The sequence below is a fragment of the Lonchura striata genome, chromosome 7 (genome assembly GCF_046129695.1).
Source record: "Lonchura striata isolate bLonStr1 chromosome 7, bLonStr1.mat, whole genome shotgun sequence".
In the NCBI taxonomy this organism is placed as follows: domain Eukaryota; kingdom Metazoa; phylum Chordata; class Aves; order Passeriformes; family Estrildidae; genus Lonchura; species Lonchura striata.
In genome coordinates this window covers 35639293-35657301 of record NC_134609.1, presented here as the reverse complement: position 1 = coordinate 35657301, position 18009 = coordinate 35639293, and the positions used below count along the sequence as shown (strand labels likewise).

The 18009-nt window shown below is 39.6% G+C and overlaps 1 protein-coding gene across 1 annotated transcript in view; it reads right to left on the bottom strand.

The window, feature by feature from the left end:
• The window catches only part of CTNNA3 (catenin alpha 3), a 412512-nt gene that overhangs the window by 128787 nt on the left and 265716 nt on the right, over positions 1–18009 (bottom strand). Inside the window, exon 10 of the mRNA XM_077784793.1 lies at positions 13861–13953. Within this exon, the coding sequence (XP_077640919.1) occupies positions 13861–13953 (93 nt within the window). The remainder of the gene's footprint in view (positions 1–13860; positions 13954–18009) is intronic.

The following is an 18009-nucleotide window of genomic DNA, read 5'->3' as shown; positions in this document are numbered from 1 at the left end:
AGAGCTCACCCGAGGACCAACTCCTTTTAGAACTTCAGAGTTTTGCTATAGTAAGGTGAAACTTTGTAACTCCATATTTTATTGCTAAAGGAAGTATAACAGGATGGTTATATTCAATGTGAACAGTACCTCAATGTGTCATTTGAGTCTGTCATTTCTAGAGATCAGAATTCATGCCTTTGTTTAAAAATCAAAGCTATTCTGTGCATCTTACACTGACCCCAATTAATTTATGCAATGTGACCAATTTCTAAGCATCCCTGAACAACATTAATTGAAGTATGTACATGGATAACACAAAAAACCACAGAAAACTGGTTTTTGAGCTTTTAGAGGTAGATTTTTTTTTTTTTCCAAGCTGTTAGTAAATAAGTACCTCATGCTACATCACAGAAGAAATTGCACTGCCTGGGACTATAAGGCAGAAAACTCATGCCCAGCTGGTTTTGATGGAAGAAAACCTGAGGTTTTCCTTCCTTCTTTCAAAAATGATCACCTGAACATCTAAAATCCAGTCTTGCAGCTGAGGTGGAGTAACATACTCATCATGACATAGTCTGGGAAGCAGCTGGCTGGGGGGCAGCTCTGCTGGAAGAGGAGCTGACACCCTGCTCCTGTCAGCAGCATTCCCCAGTGAAAGCTGACAGCACAGTGAGCTCAAAGGGCATGGTGCAGAGGAAGAGGTGACACTTGCTGGATCACACCTAGAAAACTGTGCCCAGTTTGGGGCTCTCTGATACAACAGAGACAGCAACAAGTAAGACAAAGAGAAGGCCACCTAAGGTTATGGGCTGGAGCTCTTACCCTGCAAGAAGAGAGAGAGAAGTGAGCTTTTGCAGCCTGGGGAAAAGGTGGCTTCAGAGGACCCCAAGAGTAACCCTTCAACACACAGGAGATGACAAAAACAGCACAGGCAGGCTCTTCACAGCCATGCATGCTGGAAGGGTATTCTGACAGCAATCAGCCAGAGGGAGGAGCTGATGAGAGACAGCACTGACGCACACAGCAGCAACTTCACACCAAGTTCAGTCAAGCTGTGGAACAAGTTGCCCAAACAGTTTGTGCAGTCTCTACCCTTGGACTTCCAACACTTTACCAGTCTAAGTTTAGAGAAAGGTCAGAGTTCAGATTGAAACCGAGCACTGAAACAAACAGCTATGAGCAAAAGGCTGTAGACATCCTAAAGTCCCTTCCAACCTGATCTACTGTTATTTTGAAATGCAGTTACAGAGTAATTCTACGATAAATACTGACATCAATTCCTTCTGGGGCAAGAGTGACACACTTCCCCAGGGTAATTGAGGAAAAGGTAATAGAAATGTAAACAATACAGCAAACACCATTACAGGATTTCCTAGGTCACTACTAGGACACAATGGTTCTACTAAAGAAACCACAAAAACATGCTGGCACTCTGCTATTTTTGTTCTTTTAATACCAAATTGTGGGGAACTTCTGCCAAGCTGTGCCTTGTACTTCTCTTAACATAGTGGGGGAGTTTAAATATCCAGATATAACCAAGCTCTGCAAAAAAGAGTATCTATTTACTACTAAGTCAAAAAACAAACTTGGAAGCAAAAAACCCCACTATAATGGTAAAAAGGTGCAAGGATACGTGACACTGTTGCTTTGGCATCTGGCCTATAAAGCAATTGCAGTAACAGAGATATGAAAAACCCATAACAATTTAAAGCTCTAGCCAATGCAGACAGATTCTACCCAAACACTAAGTGCATTCCAAGAATAAATAAATTACTGGCTATATTTGTTAATAAAACTTACTTGAATTGTTTTTCAAATTCAAAAACCCCACTGGAAACAGCTGAAAGTACATGCAGAGTAAAGGGAGATTATTTAATCATTATATTGAAAGTGACATATGAAGACAAAGCAAGATTGTACTTCCACAAAAACCTTTCACACATTTCTGAACATAGGAGAATTCCCATCCACAGCCCACTCCTCTCCTCACAACATCCTGGAAAATGCGACCTCAGCAGCATTATCTAGTCCTGATAGTTATGAGGAGGTAAGAGGAGGTAAATGTACAGGTGGTACATGACCATGAAGTTTCACATTATGTTCAAGATTAAGACAGCTACTTCAGAGAGACTCAAAAGTCCAAAATAAATCAATTGCATCAATGATGCAATAAGAACTTAGCAATCCCTAAAATAATAAATGCTGTGGTGAAAACAAGACAAATTATGATCCAAGATAAAATTTCAAAGTCCTATTTGCAATCTCTACTTTAGGATAGCTAGTATTTAAAGAACTTACTAAGATTCTTTCTCCTTTCTCACAGTTTAAAATCAGGAAGGAGGGATCTTACTCAAGGCACGTGGTTTAACACTGAACATACTTGACTATGTCTGGTGATAAATTTGATAAGTTATACACATATAAGTTATATATATGGTAGTAAGTTTGGTAAGTTATAAAGAGTTATATATAACTCTGTATATGAGTTTACTTGTTCTCAGAATACGAGGCAACTTGAAGTTCTGCAAAAAACATCAATGAACAAATAGTTATAGTACCTCACCTTAAAATCTAGCAAAAGCCTTCTTGATACCAACAACTAAAGGAAGATTAAACTTCTACATGGTTATTAGAAGCTACTGGCCAAGGAAGTTGTGAATAAATTAAGAGCACACAGATAAAGCAATCCCTCAAGAACAAACAGAACTGTGGGCAAGGGGTAACACAGCAATTCTACAAACATTACTGATCTGATACACCAGGCAAGAAATTAAGATAAAATTCTGCATGGTTTTGTCTCCTGGTGTCTGGGCAGTGGCAGCCAGTGATACACAGAAATACGTTGTTGCTACACTGGGATAAGATTTTTTGTATTTTATTGAAACAAATTGGGTAATTTCACTCAAAAGCAAACCTTCCAGCATAGTCTAACCCTGGTGAGAGGCATGATGCACTCCTCAGGAACAAAACCAAACCAAACCCACACACACCAAGCAGTCCTCTAAAGTTCTTCCTACCCCTGTACACATTTGTGTTTTGGCTTTACTTAGGGACTACATGCACATTTCTGACTGAATTTGAAACCCTTCTACCAAAAAGGCACACAAAGTCACCTGTAACAAAACAAACATTTCCATTATTTAAGTGTTACAAAAGCACAAAAGAACTGACAACGCAGTTAAATATTCACTATTTACATATGGGTGAACAGTCACTATTTTTTGGAGACAGACATCAGAATAGGCTGAACACTTACAGACTGATTCTGAAGTGCATCCAACAGCACTTTCCTTCCAGAACTTACTTCACTTGACCTGACAAGTGTAGCAGACAGCAGATCCCCAAATACATTGGGCTTTTTTGCAGGACAGATTTCAGGTGTCTGATTTGCATGGAACCATAATTTCAGTTAATTTCACTTTATTTTGCAGTACTGAAACTCAAGTAAGAAGAGTAAACAATTCCATTTCCACCTTTTTGAATAGTGTCTGTAAGTGACCGAGGGAATGTTTTGGATAGGATATTCAAAGTATGGGGGTGGATTGCACAAATTGCCCAGTTTATTTCAAGAGCCAAAAGTGAATTTTTTGACTCAATTTAAAAAAACTCTGTTCCTCCAACTGCATTTTTTATATTAGCTATACACCCATTATCCAGGATCTCACCTAGGATCCAGCAAATCATATCACTGGGCAATTACTTTAAATAATTTTAGCTACCGTTGGAATGTTTTAACTAAACAATTACTTTCCTGTAGCCACAGATTGTATACATAAGAACAATTAGATTCTGCTCAGAAAGCTACAGAACAGTTCACTCAAGTTTACCAAGACTTGAGCAATGCATTCTCGAAATCCTGATTTCAAGATAAGCATATTCTTAAAATGGAAGGTTAAAATAATCCTCAAGACTTACTGATACACAGAAGAAGAAAAATTTAAAAAAAAAATCTGAGTTCTGCTTATAATGGTTTTGAGTATAAAAATAACAAAACATAGTAGAAGTCTTATCTTCAACAGTGCTCCATCCAGATCACCTGCAGTTCACTATAAACGTATTTACCTTTGTGTTCCAAGTCTCTTCATGGAACAAAGCTTTTTAAAGATGTAAACCTTTTTCTACATTTTCTTAGGCTATGTAAATGCTCTGTGAAAGCACACCAGCAGTACCAGCTACACTGAGATAAAACTTCTTCCCACTGGGCCTAGCTGGGTTTGCTGATCAAACTGGACAAGCTATTCAGCCACCAACACACATCACACTCCCACAGCTATGGCACAACTAAGGCTTTCCTTGCTGCAGGCTACAAACACTGCAAACTTCCTGGGCTGCTCCTCTCTCCTGTTGCAGCAGACTTTTCAATTAGGGGTAGAAATGAGCCAAGACACAGACTCTCATTTAACAATGTGAAAAAGGTCCTGGTTTATTCTTCTTTACAGCTTAACCATCCTGACTCTGACTACAGCAAACTTCTGCTGTTGGCTTCTGGCATATGACTGCAAGTATTTCCTTGCTGCCTCTAACCACAGGCTCCACTATGAATATATGTATACCTAGCTCCACTATGGATATATGTATACCTAGCTCCACTATGACTGCAGGCTCCAATAGCAGGCTCTAACTCCATCAGACTCACCTCACAGCAGATCTGCTGCAGCAGCAAGCCTCTTCCTTGTTTTGTTCTTCCTTGTGTCTCTCTGGATGTTCCTTCTCCCTCAGGGCTCCTCAACCTCCTCAAGGCTTTCTTCCTCTAGGATCCTTCTGACCAGCCAACCCACCCCTTTTATCACACTTAGCTTTTTTTAGTCACAGCTGTGATCCATTAAGGGCAAGGCTTCTTCTTCTTTGGTAATTAGTACAACTGTGACTTACCAGGGGTGAGGTCACTTATCATCCCTTCTTCTACACCTACACTTGCTCCAAGTTCAACACAACAGAACTGTGAACAGACAAATAAGCCATCAGCCCATGCAGACCAGATATTTCCTCTAGCAGAGTTATGACCAGAATAACACTCAGGTGATGTGTTTGTCTTCACTTACAGCAGGACCAGCAATAGGAAGAGCCTGCTAGCATTAAGTAAGACCATTCCGTAGTTGTGGTTTAACCCCAGCCAGCAATTAAAACCATACTTGAAAGCCATTCATGCAAGAAAAGGAAAACAAAGAACTCCCATCTTCAGGCACACATTCAGCCAACCCCAGGAAAACAGGGCTCCACCATTGGTTTTGCACCCAAAGTCATTTGTGCTTGTTCTGATGTTCTTCTTATCGCCATGTGGTCAGAACATTCTCTACCATACATCCTCCTACTGTTAGAGGTCAATTAGACCAAATGCTCCTGCACAGGACAACAACCACCACCCTGTTAGCCAGGTCTCATTTCAGTTTCTGGGTATCAGAAGCTACATGGAATATTCAATATTCAAGGAAGTTACAGAAAGGGACAGTTGAAATCCAGAGTAAGGTTATGGCATCCTAGCCAAACACACTGTCCACATCTTTTCCTGCTAGGATGCCAATACCAGCACACATGGGAAATAAAACATGAAAACCAACACCACCAAAGACTTTTATAGAGCTCTTAACAAATCCAAAATTATCTGCAAGTACACATCAAGTTGCCTGTGTAGCCTACAAAATCCCAAGAATAGCCTTGAAAGAACTACAATCCCAAGATACACATAATTGCATGACCTAAAACTGAACCTTAATTCCCATCAATTCATCACTTAAAGATATACTGGGGGGGGGGAAATTAGCTTGATAAACAACACCTGAAATTACTCTATTTGCAATAATAGCAAAAGCTTTATGACATAAAACAGAGCTTTTCTAACTCAGAATAGCAAGTTGAGACTCTGCCTCCTTGTCAATAACAATGCACAATCATCTAAGAGATACAGGAAAGAAACAAACTGCTGCTGTACTTGCTACTTTTACTTTCAAAGCTGCTGTGATTTTTCCTAATTACTTTTAATTAGGAATTTAATAAAGCAGGCAAATTATTTTTGCAAATATGAATGCAGAATGGAACACAGAAAATCCCCTTACAGATCTTTTTGCTACATTTAATGACATTATAGCATTGTAGTTTGCACTTAGAAATCATGAAAACACAAGAAGGGTAGTCATCCATTGCCTTGAATTTAATAACACTGCTATAAAACCACTTAAAATCTCTTTTTAAAATCCTAGAAGCTCAGAGACATGAATCAACCAACATTTGTAAGATTTGCACTTTCAGCCCTCTCCAGGTCAGATACTCCACAGACTGATGGAATGGTAGCAGCTTGAAGGGACTGCTGGGGGTCAGTCTGGCCCAGGCAGGACCACATTCACATGATTCCTTCAACATCCTCCCTCAGAGCTGTGCCAGAATTTCCCCCAATCACTGAAGTCTGACCCTGCACAAAGGGCAAGGGAATAACGTGCAGGGAATAAAAAGAAATTGCTGTACCTTGGCTTTCAAGCTCATGCAGAAGGCAGTAGAAATCTCCAGAAAGTTTGTTCTGCAGCTGCAGCTTCTGGGACACAGAGATACACACAAGAACGCAGCTCATGCAGCCCATCCTGTCATCAGTGCAGCTACACCACACATGTGTACCTCATCCACCTCCCTAAGTGCTTCCATCTGTTCCTCATCTTCATCCCCAGATGACTGCAGGGTGCTGAGCATCCCCATCACACTGCCAGTATTCCAGCTGGGAAACATCTCCAGGTTAGATATAAAGCTGGTAAGAGAGATGCAAAATGTCCCAGAAAAAAAGCCATGTTGGATGGATTCATGGATCAGTGATTTTAGCTCCTTGTTTCAATAAGAACAATGAATTCCCTTGTCAGCCTGTACTATTTACGTCTCTCTATTACTACATGCTAGAGCCATTTAAATGTTTGGCTCTTTATTGCTGCTCATCCCTCTCTTCCAAAAACCACATAAGACTATCTTTTAACAGTGCTGTCTTGTACTACTCTAAACTTTCCTACCCTCCTCCCCAGACTCAGTAGGTTTTTTACTACAAGAAGTCTCTAATAATGATGTTTTATTGCCATTCTTTCCCTTCCTGGCATTTTGCTGTAGGACTGTCACCAAATGAAATGTACCATCTCTAACTGAAAAATCCAGAAAAACAGGATGAAGTTGAGGAGATAAAAAATACCTTTGTAAGAAAAACACTTTCAAGTTTTAAAGGCAAAGGGAAAAACAAATTGTTTATAAAACATTCATAACACTTTGGTGCAATATGAATCTATAGCAAATGCCCTCCAGCAACTTTAAAATCTCAGTCTTGTGTGTTATGTACACTGACTACAGGTGAGACATGAAGAGGATAAAACAGGGCAGCCTCTGTATTGCTACAGAAGCTGAGGCTACTCGGGGTTTGTGTTTTTTGTTTAATGTTACAGAGTGAGAATTTGTTCAGGATTCTATTCTAACACAACAGATGCTGGAAGATGAAAGTTAAGACTGAAAAAACCTCAAGGCATTTTGTAGCTAATTATTCTCTCTCCAAGCACTATCATAAGTGAGCCAGGCAGTCACAGCCAGCATAAGACTTTCAGGGGAACCTAAGAGTAAAGTGGGGGGGGAGGTTCCCCCCCTTCGAACTGTTTATTAGAGAAGTTCAAGGCAAAGTAAACATCTAAGTCTATTTGTACAGAAGTATAAAGTACTGTGCCTTCCAACACATTTTGGTGCTCCACAGCTTTAGGATTCATAGTATCCCAATAAGCTTGCTACAAGGTCTTGAAAATGACAAACCTCAATTTCCATAAACCGAGCAAGATAATGTCCTGTAACTACTAGTGGCAGTACCTTATGCTAGGGGATATAAAAAAAGCTTTTCCTTGTACCACTTTCGGTCTTTGTCATATAGCCAGACAGGTTTTCTACACGCCCCTTTAGTGCAGACTGCCCTTCACATAACACTGCACTGCTCTGATGGTACAGAGCACCATCCATCCAAACAGGGGCATTGCTTCCACTGAGGACTAGACTAACAACTTCTTCCAACCTCTTCCTCCTGGGAACCAGCAACAACAGCTCTCCACCAATCCTGGGCATTGCCTTCTGTCACCAAAGCTGTGCCACCGCCAGCTCAAGCTGGCATCAATGAGTCTGTAGTGGCACCAAAAGCAGCGACTGCTGCTCTAGACTGCCCTCACTCCCCTCCCTTGAGTTCAGGCATCCACACAGCAAACTGCACTGGGCAGCTGAGCTGAAGGAAAACTTAACCCTCCTGCTGCCCTGGTGGATTCCCAGCAGTGTCCTGACCCAGACTGCTGAGTAGCTCTGTGCCTGCTGCTGCTGCTCATGAGGGAAGGGGCAGAAATGAGGGCTCGGGAGCAGGGAGACAGGGAAGCCTCCTGCAGCACTGATGCTGTAAACCACACCAAGTGGTTGTGGAACCAGGATGCATGAGGAAGAACTAAACAAAGGAGTGCTCAAGAAGTCTACCATAAATATCAAGGTTCACAATGAAATCCTCATCTTCAGCATCATTGTCTGTGAACTTTGCAATATGGTAAAAACCTACATGAAAACCATCATCTCACCAGAGTAACTTTCCTTTCAGAAATAGTGTTACTAAGGCACAATACATACTTTTAATTAAATTCTCCACTGAAAGGCTGGAGATGATACCTAAGAAGTCCCATACTGTTGGATACTAACATCTGTTGTCTTTTAAAGCAGATGGTAGAGAACTCACTGATTTACCATGTTCCTCCCCCATTACTTCTGCCCTGTATCTGAAGGAAGTGGTATTAATACAGATAAAAGGAGATGCCACAAAGATGGTTCAAGCAAGAAGATGAAACTGTGGTTATTAAAGTGATGTTGGTGAAGAGTCTTTATGAGGCTAAGAAAAAAGTCTTATTGAATGTTCCACACTATTTAATGTGCCAGAGCAAATAACAAAATGGATGATTGATTTTTCTCTCATGAAAGAGTAAACATACAGGAAATGTGAACTCCTAGCTTCCAAAATCCACAGCATCATAAAATACATACTTAAAGTCCAATACCTGAAAAATGCAACACATCAAAAATCCTGCCCACTGATTAGCTACCAAATCTCATTTTTGTGAGTAAGAATTTTCATGTTTGCTATTACCTACTTCCTAGAAAATTACACAGAACGAAATAATATCCATTTGTCTGTATCAACAAAAAAAGGTTAAACAATTTAAGTGTAAATCCATGGAAAGAATTCTTTAGCTCTTCTCAAAGGAAGAGCTAAATTCCTCCATCCATTTTTGTAACAGAAAAACACAGTGTTTAATTTTGAGAAAAAATTATAGGACATTCACATGAAAGCTTGATCAAAACTTATAAAGCATAACAAAGTCACAATCATTTTCTAAGAAAGCAAGCAGAGAGCATACAAGCCCTGCTTGGGAAGTAAAGCTTCTCAAGTTGGGATTTTTGCGAGTGGGGCACAGAGCATGTTGGGCTGCTCAAGGCTTCCATGACACTTTGCACCAAACTGGAGGTCATTGCTGTACTTGGAAGAGTGCAGAGAATGCAAGTGGCTGCTGGACTGAAATGAGATGTTTTGCCTGGATCTCTTCTGCAGATACACACACGCTCTCCAAAAAAACCCTCAATCCCTCACCTCTTGGTTCTTGGTATTTCTGAATTTACTGATAAATGCAGACCATTTCACATGATCCTGAAAGACACATGACATGCTTAATACTCTCTGCTAGCAAGATAGGAAAGAAAGCATCACTATAACAGTGCTGAAATTATTAAAATTCAAAGAAAGGAAGGCTGCAGGGGCTGATTTCTTGCAAGGCTTGGTGGTTTTTGTCCTTCTCCTCACTGCAGGTACACGTGTGTCAATAGAGAAACAGCTCTATAATACCAAATAATATCAGTCCTTTCCAGACTGTCATGTGGGCATTGAAGAAACAGACAAATTAAGCTGGACAAGCCAAATACAACGTTTTCAAGACAGCTGTCAGATCAGTATTTCAATGGTCTGTAAACATGATGTGTATAAATATATTCCCACTGATCAGCTCAGGATCTTGCTTACTCCAATACCTCTCTCTGTGTTACCTGAACTGCCACAGTGATTTATTTACTACCATAGCCAAAAAATCACCTTCTATATTGAGTGGTGTGGAATCCTTTGAACCCCACAGGGAAATCCCAAGGCCTTGCCCTGAGGGAGGGCTATATACCGGAGAGTCTCCACCCAGGCTGGAAGAGAAACCTTCCCCACGGTGCCTCCCAACACTGATCCACCACCCCAGTTCTCGCTCCCTGTAGGTTCCTAGTTCTCGTGGTTTCTCCTCTCCCTGTTTCCTCGTTGGTGGTGGCATTCCTGGTGGCCAGCCCCATCTTCCCTTGAAGCCACTGCCCTCTGTCCTGACCTTTGTGCTGCCCCACGCCCTTCCCTGCCAAAACCTTGTACAGAGCACACAGTCTGGCTTTTACCTCGGTTTCCCTTTGGCCTGCTGAAATAAATCTCACTGGAACTGACCATACAAAGGCCCTTCTGCCTCTCTTTGCTGAGCTAGCCATGGTGAGTGTGGTGGGTGGCCTTGACTGCCTTGCCTGAGTGCTCACCCAAGCCCCTTTTCCACAGGAGGTGCTTGCTGGGGATTAGGTAGCAGCAGCCAACATCTAAACCCCACACTGCTACATACTGGTTTATCACATACCAGGCAGTATTAAAAGCTACTAGCAGCATATTAAGTTCTAAGCAGCAAGAAAAGATGGCATTCAAAATCCCAGCTGAATCCTTCACAACTGTGCCAAGTGTTATGCACTTTTCATTAGTTACACAGAATTGCTTCCCACCTCAGTTTATAACCAGATGGTTTCTATCCATCTCTCAATACTTCAGAGAAAAACAGAGCTCACCAAAAGATCCACAGAGCTCACTAAGATCCAAGGTTCTGCTTATATCAGTGCTTACACCTCTTCTTTAAACTCTCTGGTAAAATTGTCCATGGGATTAAATGACTTTCAAAATTCTTTTTTATCACCATCTGAAGATAAAGCAAAACCATGAACACTGGTGTGCTTTTCTTGCATTTTCCTTCCTTACATGATGTTCCAGTAATTACCCTGTACCACTCTGGTAACTAGCAGCAAGCTCCAATGAGAGCTCCCTTTCAAAGGAAGTGAGCCTAAAATTCACTGTTTCAGATACAGTTCTTCTAAAATATCCCAAACCCCCTGCTCCTTACAATTCTCCAGGGATCTTTATGCCAATAGGAAGTGTCTAGGTGAGCCCTCTGACACACTGAAGAGCATCTAAGCTGTTTTCCTTAAGACCACCCACCTCTGACGTCCATTTTGACACAACTGTTCCAACTTTAGGCTCAAGGAATTCTTCTCAAAAGCAGCAGCTCAGGATTTGAAAGCTGATTAGACCACAAAAATGTAAAAAACTATGAAGAATTTAGATAGAGAAACCAGATTCTCATCTGCTAATCTCTGGTTTCCCATAGAATAGTTCTCCTTCTCTATGTTACAGGTTTACCATCTATCAGGTATTCCAGAGGACTGTTAGAGCAACCACAGTCTTCCCAAACACACCACTGAACTGAAGCACAAGAGTAACAAACCCAAAATGGGTATTAGCAAAACAGTTCTACAGTTTTATAGCCTTGCTTTTGAAAATAAAAGCTTGTTTGCCTCTGTTGGTTCTTTCCCTTCCCTTTCTTTCCCAGGCACTCAGCTGAAGTCAAGATTTTGCTGGCACACCAGGACAGTAACCTGGTTACAATACAAGCGACACTGGAGATCTTACTTACCTGACAATACCCAATTCTCCCAACCAACAGCGAGTCATATGAACAGAAACAATTCTTCACCAAATTATATGTAATCAGCTGTTTATTTTTTTCTATTATTACTGATTTAATGCTAAATTCATTTCTCATGAAACATTCATAACATTCTAGGATCATTATGTGTTTTGCATTGGCTCCAGTATCCCTCAACTCTTGGTCAGCTTATTTCATTTGTTGAACAGTCAAAATATTTGCTCATTTCACTTGACAAAACAGAAAAAAGAAGGTTCAAAATCAACCCTCGAAATTTTATCTACAATAGATGAGATGTATGATTAATGTAACAAAAGCTGAAAGGCTTTCCTGAAGTGTTTGCCACTTCTGTAGCTGCCTTTCCCTCTGTGCTCCATAGGAAGTTTTGCTGTCAAGTCTGCCAAACTCCAACGTGTTTTCGTAAGTGGTGGGGGTTTTTTGGGTTGGTACTTTTTGGGGCATTCAAGGTGGGGAGGCACTTTTATTTCTACTATATCAGATTTCAATCCATACCATGCTTTCCTTCAAGAAATATTTTGTAAAGCACATAAAATACCTTTCTCTTCACTCTGAAGAGTTAAGAACATTTGGGAGTTCTGCATGTGAATTTCCCCATTCTGGCATGCTTCACAGGGAACTTAAGAGATAATTATTTTCCCTACAGAATGTTTTTAAATTATGTGGCATAATCTGGTGTACTGAAAAAAATGCAGGAGCCATAATCTGCTATTTCTTACTTAGGTAAAATGCAAATTACTTTCACAGGGCATGGTCCTTATCTAAGAAAGCAGCAAATCCTGCACAATGAACACAACACTAGTACTAATGTAATCTTCTGTGTATTCCACATTCTCTTTTTAGTTAGATCTGTAGTCATCAACTAATTCACCCCAGTTTACCTTGAGGTTAAACAAAAAGGAAAGAAATAAACCCAAGAAACTTTCATTTTAGTATAGGAAATTAAAAGCCTAGAAATTTAAATGGCTGCAAAGAAAAAAAAATCTATATTTTAGTCAAAATTAGATTTTATCCTGGTATCAGATATGGAGGTTTCAATTTCAATTAAAGAGCTGTATTGGGATGCATAATAATCCATTATAAAAGTGCACCTGACCCCTGGAGAAATCAAGAAGCTGCAAGAAGCCTTCTTTACAAATCCAGGAACACATTAAATCACATAAGAGTGTGATCTGAAACACAGAACTCTTCAAGTTTTAAAAACAGACATTGAAACTGAATTATTCAAGAGAAAACATTGATTTGTGACATTTTCAGAACATCACACTTCCTTGACAGATTTTTTCATTTCTCCAAGACTTGCATTTATTCAACAGGCATAAAATGGACTTTTCAAGCTTGCTATTGAACATATTAATGTTTGCTCTTCAACTTTTATTTCAACTACATTACCACAAAAGGGTAAGAATACTTATGCCACTGTGTAAATTACAGTGTACTTCAAAGAACTAATGATCTTGAAATTATGCAGCCTCAAGGCTGCAACACAGATCAGATTCACAGGAATCTGTAAAATCTTTGCTCTAAAAGATTTATGCTGAAGTTTATCTCTGTAACTCTGAACCTGACAAAGTGAACACATTTTTGGTACTTAATATCTTAGAAAAAGTGTGTCTGTAGCTGTGCTTTTTTCCATTCATTTCCTTAAGATCAAAGTTCAAGTTTTTAAATTGGTGATAATCAGAAGAATTCATACAAAAACCAAATCAAGTGGTGAGTTTCAAGTTAAAGGTCAAAATAGGTACTATTTTAGACTAAATTATCCCAGATTTTTCACATTACAATTGCTCATTTCATCAGGTGTTTCAGAAACAGAGCACCATACTTTTGCAATTGCAGTTTTTAAGAACTCCCAACCAATACAGACTATTAATAATTTCTGTGTTAACCACTGAGCAAATGAACATATTACCTAAGTACTTGCATTTATCATTTGGTCTCCATTTGCTACGCTGAGCTGCGTAAATGGAAGGTGAAGTTAGACTAAAGGAACACAAGGAAAGCTCTGCATTGTGTGACAACACCCTTGTGCCTGTGAGGGCACTGCAGTGGGAATGAAGTGAACAAGTCCCACCTGTGGGCACAAAGTCTCGATGTGATTCGCTGCCATTTGGACAATTTTCGTTCCATCTTCATTTGTTGACAACGAACAAGCAAGATTGGCAACCTTAAATAAAATAAACAGACAAACTTAAATTAAAGTTCAGCCTTGTAAGCAAGTATTGCTGCTCAGCCTTCAAACCTGCCAAAAAACATCTCTGCTACAAAGCCTTCTTCATTTTAGGGGAGAAATATTTTGTCAAAGAGTGTTTTTGAACAGGGAAACACTGCAGGAGGGAAAAAGAGCTGTGGAATGAGGTGACAGTGATGAGAAATCTTACCACCTCACCCCAATTTAGGCTCAGCAGGTAACAGCTGCAGAGTGGTGTTTAGAAAATAGAAGGAAATTTCAAAGTAAGAGCCTAAGGTTTCAGCAGATTGCCTGTGATCTTGCCCCTTAATTTTTCATAGCCCTTCAAACCATAACCAGCTTTTACACTGTTCCTTTAAACTTACTTTTAAGACCTTAAAGCTCCAATAAATTTATCTTGACTTGTAATTAAACACAAAGTAATTTCTGCCCTGAGCTGTCAAAAAATTATTATTTTAGTGAGTGATATGGTTTTCAACTGAAATGCTCATATCAGACAGAATATACAGTGCAACCAACAGTGACAATGTATATGGAAATTTAAAATGTGAAACTTGAAAGAACAAATCTGTCTTCTATTATAACATACACCATAAAGATACAGCTTCCTTTAAAGTAAAAATCTCTTCCACAATGCTCCACAAGTTTGACAGGATGATGGAAAAAGTATCTCACTGCAAATGAGTATCAACAGGCTGAAAAGAGACAGGTTTGAGCAAGGTACAAGAGAGGCTGGGACACTGGCATCCAGCAGATCATTTCATCCTGCTGTAGTAATACCGAGTCCTTCTGTAAACCACTCCACACTTGACACCAGCACAGCCTTCCCTGAAGTAGCTGCACTGCCTACAACCACTCTAATGTTAGTGCAGACCAAAAACTGCCCGAGAGCCAGAGCTCTGCAGTGCTGCAAATATCAACACAGACTGCCATGGTTATTTTGGAGTTACCCAAAACTCATACAGCAACTTCCACAGTTCAGCTGCCACAAAATAAAGCAAATCTTCCTTTATCAACATTTTAGGACACCACTACTAGTTCAAGAATAATCTACTACACCAAAGGCTTTTATTATTCTTACTTAATTGATAGAAGTAATTACAAGGCATTAGTCAGTACATAGACAAATAAATTACTTCTCCTACTGAAAATGCAGAAGATATTAAGAAATGCTTTCTGAAAGGGATGAGATTTAGAATGCAGGGCCTTCCATGTACACCTGTGCCTACACAAAAATACTTAGTACAACTTTCCCCAGTATTCCAATACAATTCACTTGTTCCCTACCCATGTGATGTATTATCTTTTCCACATTAAAAAAAAAATGGTTAAGACTGAAGAAATCCAGTTTTCATCAATGCACTGACAGTTTACAAAGTAAACTACCATAGTTTGATTTTTTAATGCAGTAAATGAAAAAATTAGTTTGATTCTATGCTTTCCTTTCCGACTCTTCAGCTTAAACTACCCACAGATGACTTTATATCATCACAATACAACCCTAAAAGATGCTATTCCCTCTCCTCCAAAAAAAGAAAAAAAAATTAGTTGCTTTTCTTTGGAGTGCAGGTCAGAATTTTTCAGTACTGTTCCCAACAATTAAATCATACTGGCTTCAGTACTTTAATTCCTTTGCCCCAGTCTCTGAGGTGCTTCTGTATCCCTAATTTAAATCTGTGTTCGTTCCTACATCACCTTTGTAAAATGAAGCACTCTACAGGACTCGGTGCAAAATATTACTGATTTAAAGAACTCTTCTATATCTAAAGCAGTAACATGTCAAGGGTAAAATAAAAAAGGCAATGCCAGCCATTCCACCAGAACAAAAACTCTCAGCAGCTTTATTTTTTTTTCTCTTTACCATAAGATTCCTCAGGTTTTTCAAATTCATTTCACAGTTTCAAGAAAAACTTTACTTTCATTTCTTGGAATCCAGTACAAACACGTGCAATATGGAGCTCCTGTTTATCAGTGAGGAACTGCTCTAAGCAGTTTTGTCCCTGTCTTGATGAGCAAGGCAGATTACAGCCATTTACAGCAAATTTTTATCCTGTTTCCTAGTTACACTGGCTCCAACATTTCAGTACAAATACAGTCCTTGATATACACTCTGTCACAGTCACGGAATAATAAATTAGGATGAAAGAGGTTTCCAGAGATCACGTGCTCCAATCCCCTGTTCAAAATATGAGAATGAACTTGAAACCAACTGGTGCCAATGGCTCACTAACAGATCAGCATCTGGGGACAAATTCTGTGTGTTACCTGATCGTGTGGGAGATGAGCAGGGTAAAAATGTGTGACTCTTCTCTGACAAAGCATGGTCAGTTGGGAAGCAGCTCTTAACACAAAAGTATTCCTTTTTATTTGAAGTCAACAGGAATAAGGGATTTTTTTTTTTTTAATATAAAGAGGAACAACTTTCTGATCTTATGTTTCCCCTCCTAATCCTTCTGCTCTAAGCATTCCTTGCTGATGGCCCAATTCAGAATATCATTGTCAAAGCACAAGCAGCAAACCAAAGGTATAAGCACTAGGAATTTATGTTAGGCCATTTACAACAGCAAATAGAGGTTTGCAATATTTACATAAGGTGTCTTAAAAATATCTATTAAGTTAAACAAAGTAGTATTGGCTACTTTGGAATAAACACATGTTGTATTTTGGATGCATATATGGAGTTCATACTACAGTGCACTGCCAGCAGCAAAATTAGACCTTTGCCTTTCATTTCATTCACTGTTAATAAGGCTTCTGTCTCCACGAGAAAATGGGTAGAATTTTCTTCTCCCGGCATTGAAGCAGCACTTGTCCACATGTACCTTATGCATAAGTAAAAGGGTTTCAGTCAGTCTCAGCAGGAGGTGATGAGGCTCACAGCTATTCCACCCAAAGCCAATTCAGATCCCTGGAAGTCATTAACATGGTCTCAGCCATCAGCACACTCACTGCTGCTACTGCCCTCACCAGCTCCTGAAGAGATCTTAACACAAATCCAAAACACAATAATTCAAATAAATCACATGGAAGAAGGCAAAGACCTTTGTTAATTTTTCCAAGCAGGAGGAACCAGAAGTCTCTTTGGAGGCTATAATGTTGCTAATAAGGAGGAGAAGCTGTTTCAGCAATGGTAAATGTCTGTAGTTCATAGGAAAAAAATCAAACCCTAGCTCGGATAAGACCTTACTGTCATGTATCACACATCTCGAAAGGTTTTTGCAATCTGAGAAATCTTCATTACACCACAGTCTCTCCCTTAAGCAGTACCGACTACACAAATACATCACATTTCTTCTGTATTCTCTGGAAGAAAATAGCTTCCCCTAGGGGACTTCAAACCCAAGTACACTGCAACTTCAAAAACAAAACTGCAAAATGAAAGTCCAAGATTGCCCTCAGTCAGAAAATAATTGTCCTTCTGAAGAGCAAAGTTTGTCAGGACAAATAAAAGGCTCTCTTGTAGGCTGGTCTGATTGAAATCAGAACTCTGCCAAAAAAAACATTATCATTTTCTCCAAACATTTTTAAGACACTAAGAAAGCAGTTAAACAGCTTTTCCTTGAAAACATAACAAACAGAAAACAAACTATGCTTGATGAGGTTTAGCAACATCAATTAATACACTAATTAAGGTGCAGTGGGAAACAAAGACTTTGAACTGAGCATGTAGGTGCAGCACTAGCAGTAGATGAAATATTTCATTAGCCGGATGGATTTTTAGATTCTGAAGGCACTGAAGAGTGCATTTTTTCATGTCCATTACCTGTACACAGAAGATATGCCAATGCACATTTCTTTTATTCCTGCAGTTATTGAACAACTTCTTACAGCCACTTTAACTGGAGCTTTTACTGTTTGGTGGGGGTTTACCTTTCTGTGTTTGGGAGGGGTTGATGACACAACAACTTTTCAGGCTAGAAATTGCTGAAGAGTATGATCTGTGTATTGCACATACACTTGGTTAAAAAAACAAATCATATTGCTCTCCTCAATTTCTACATTACATGGGAGTTGTGTATCTAGGAGAGAGCA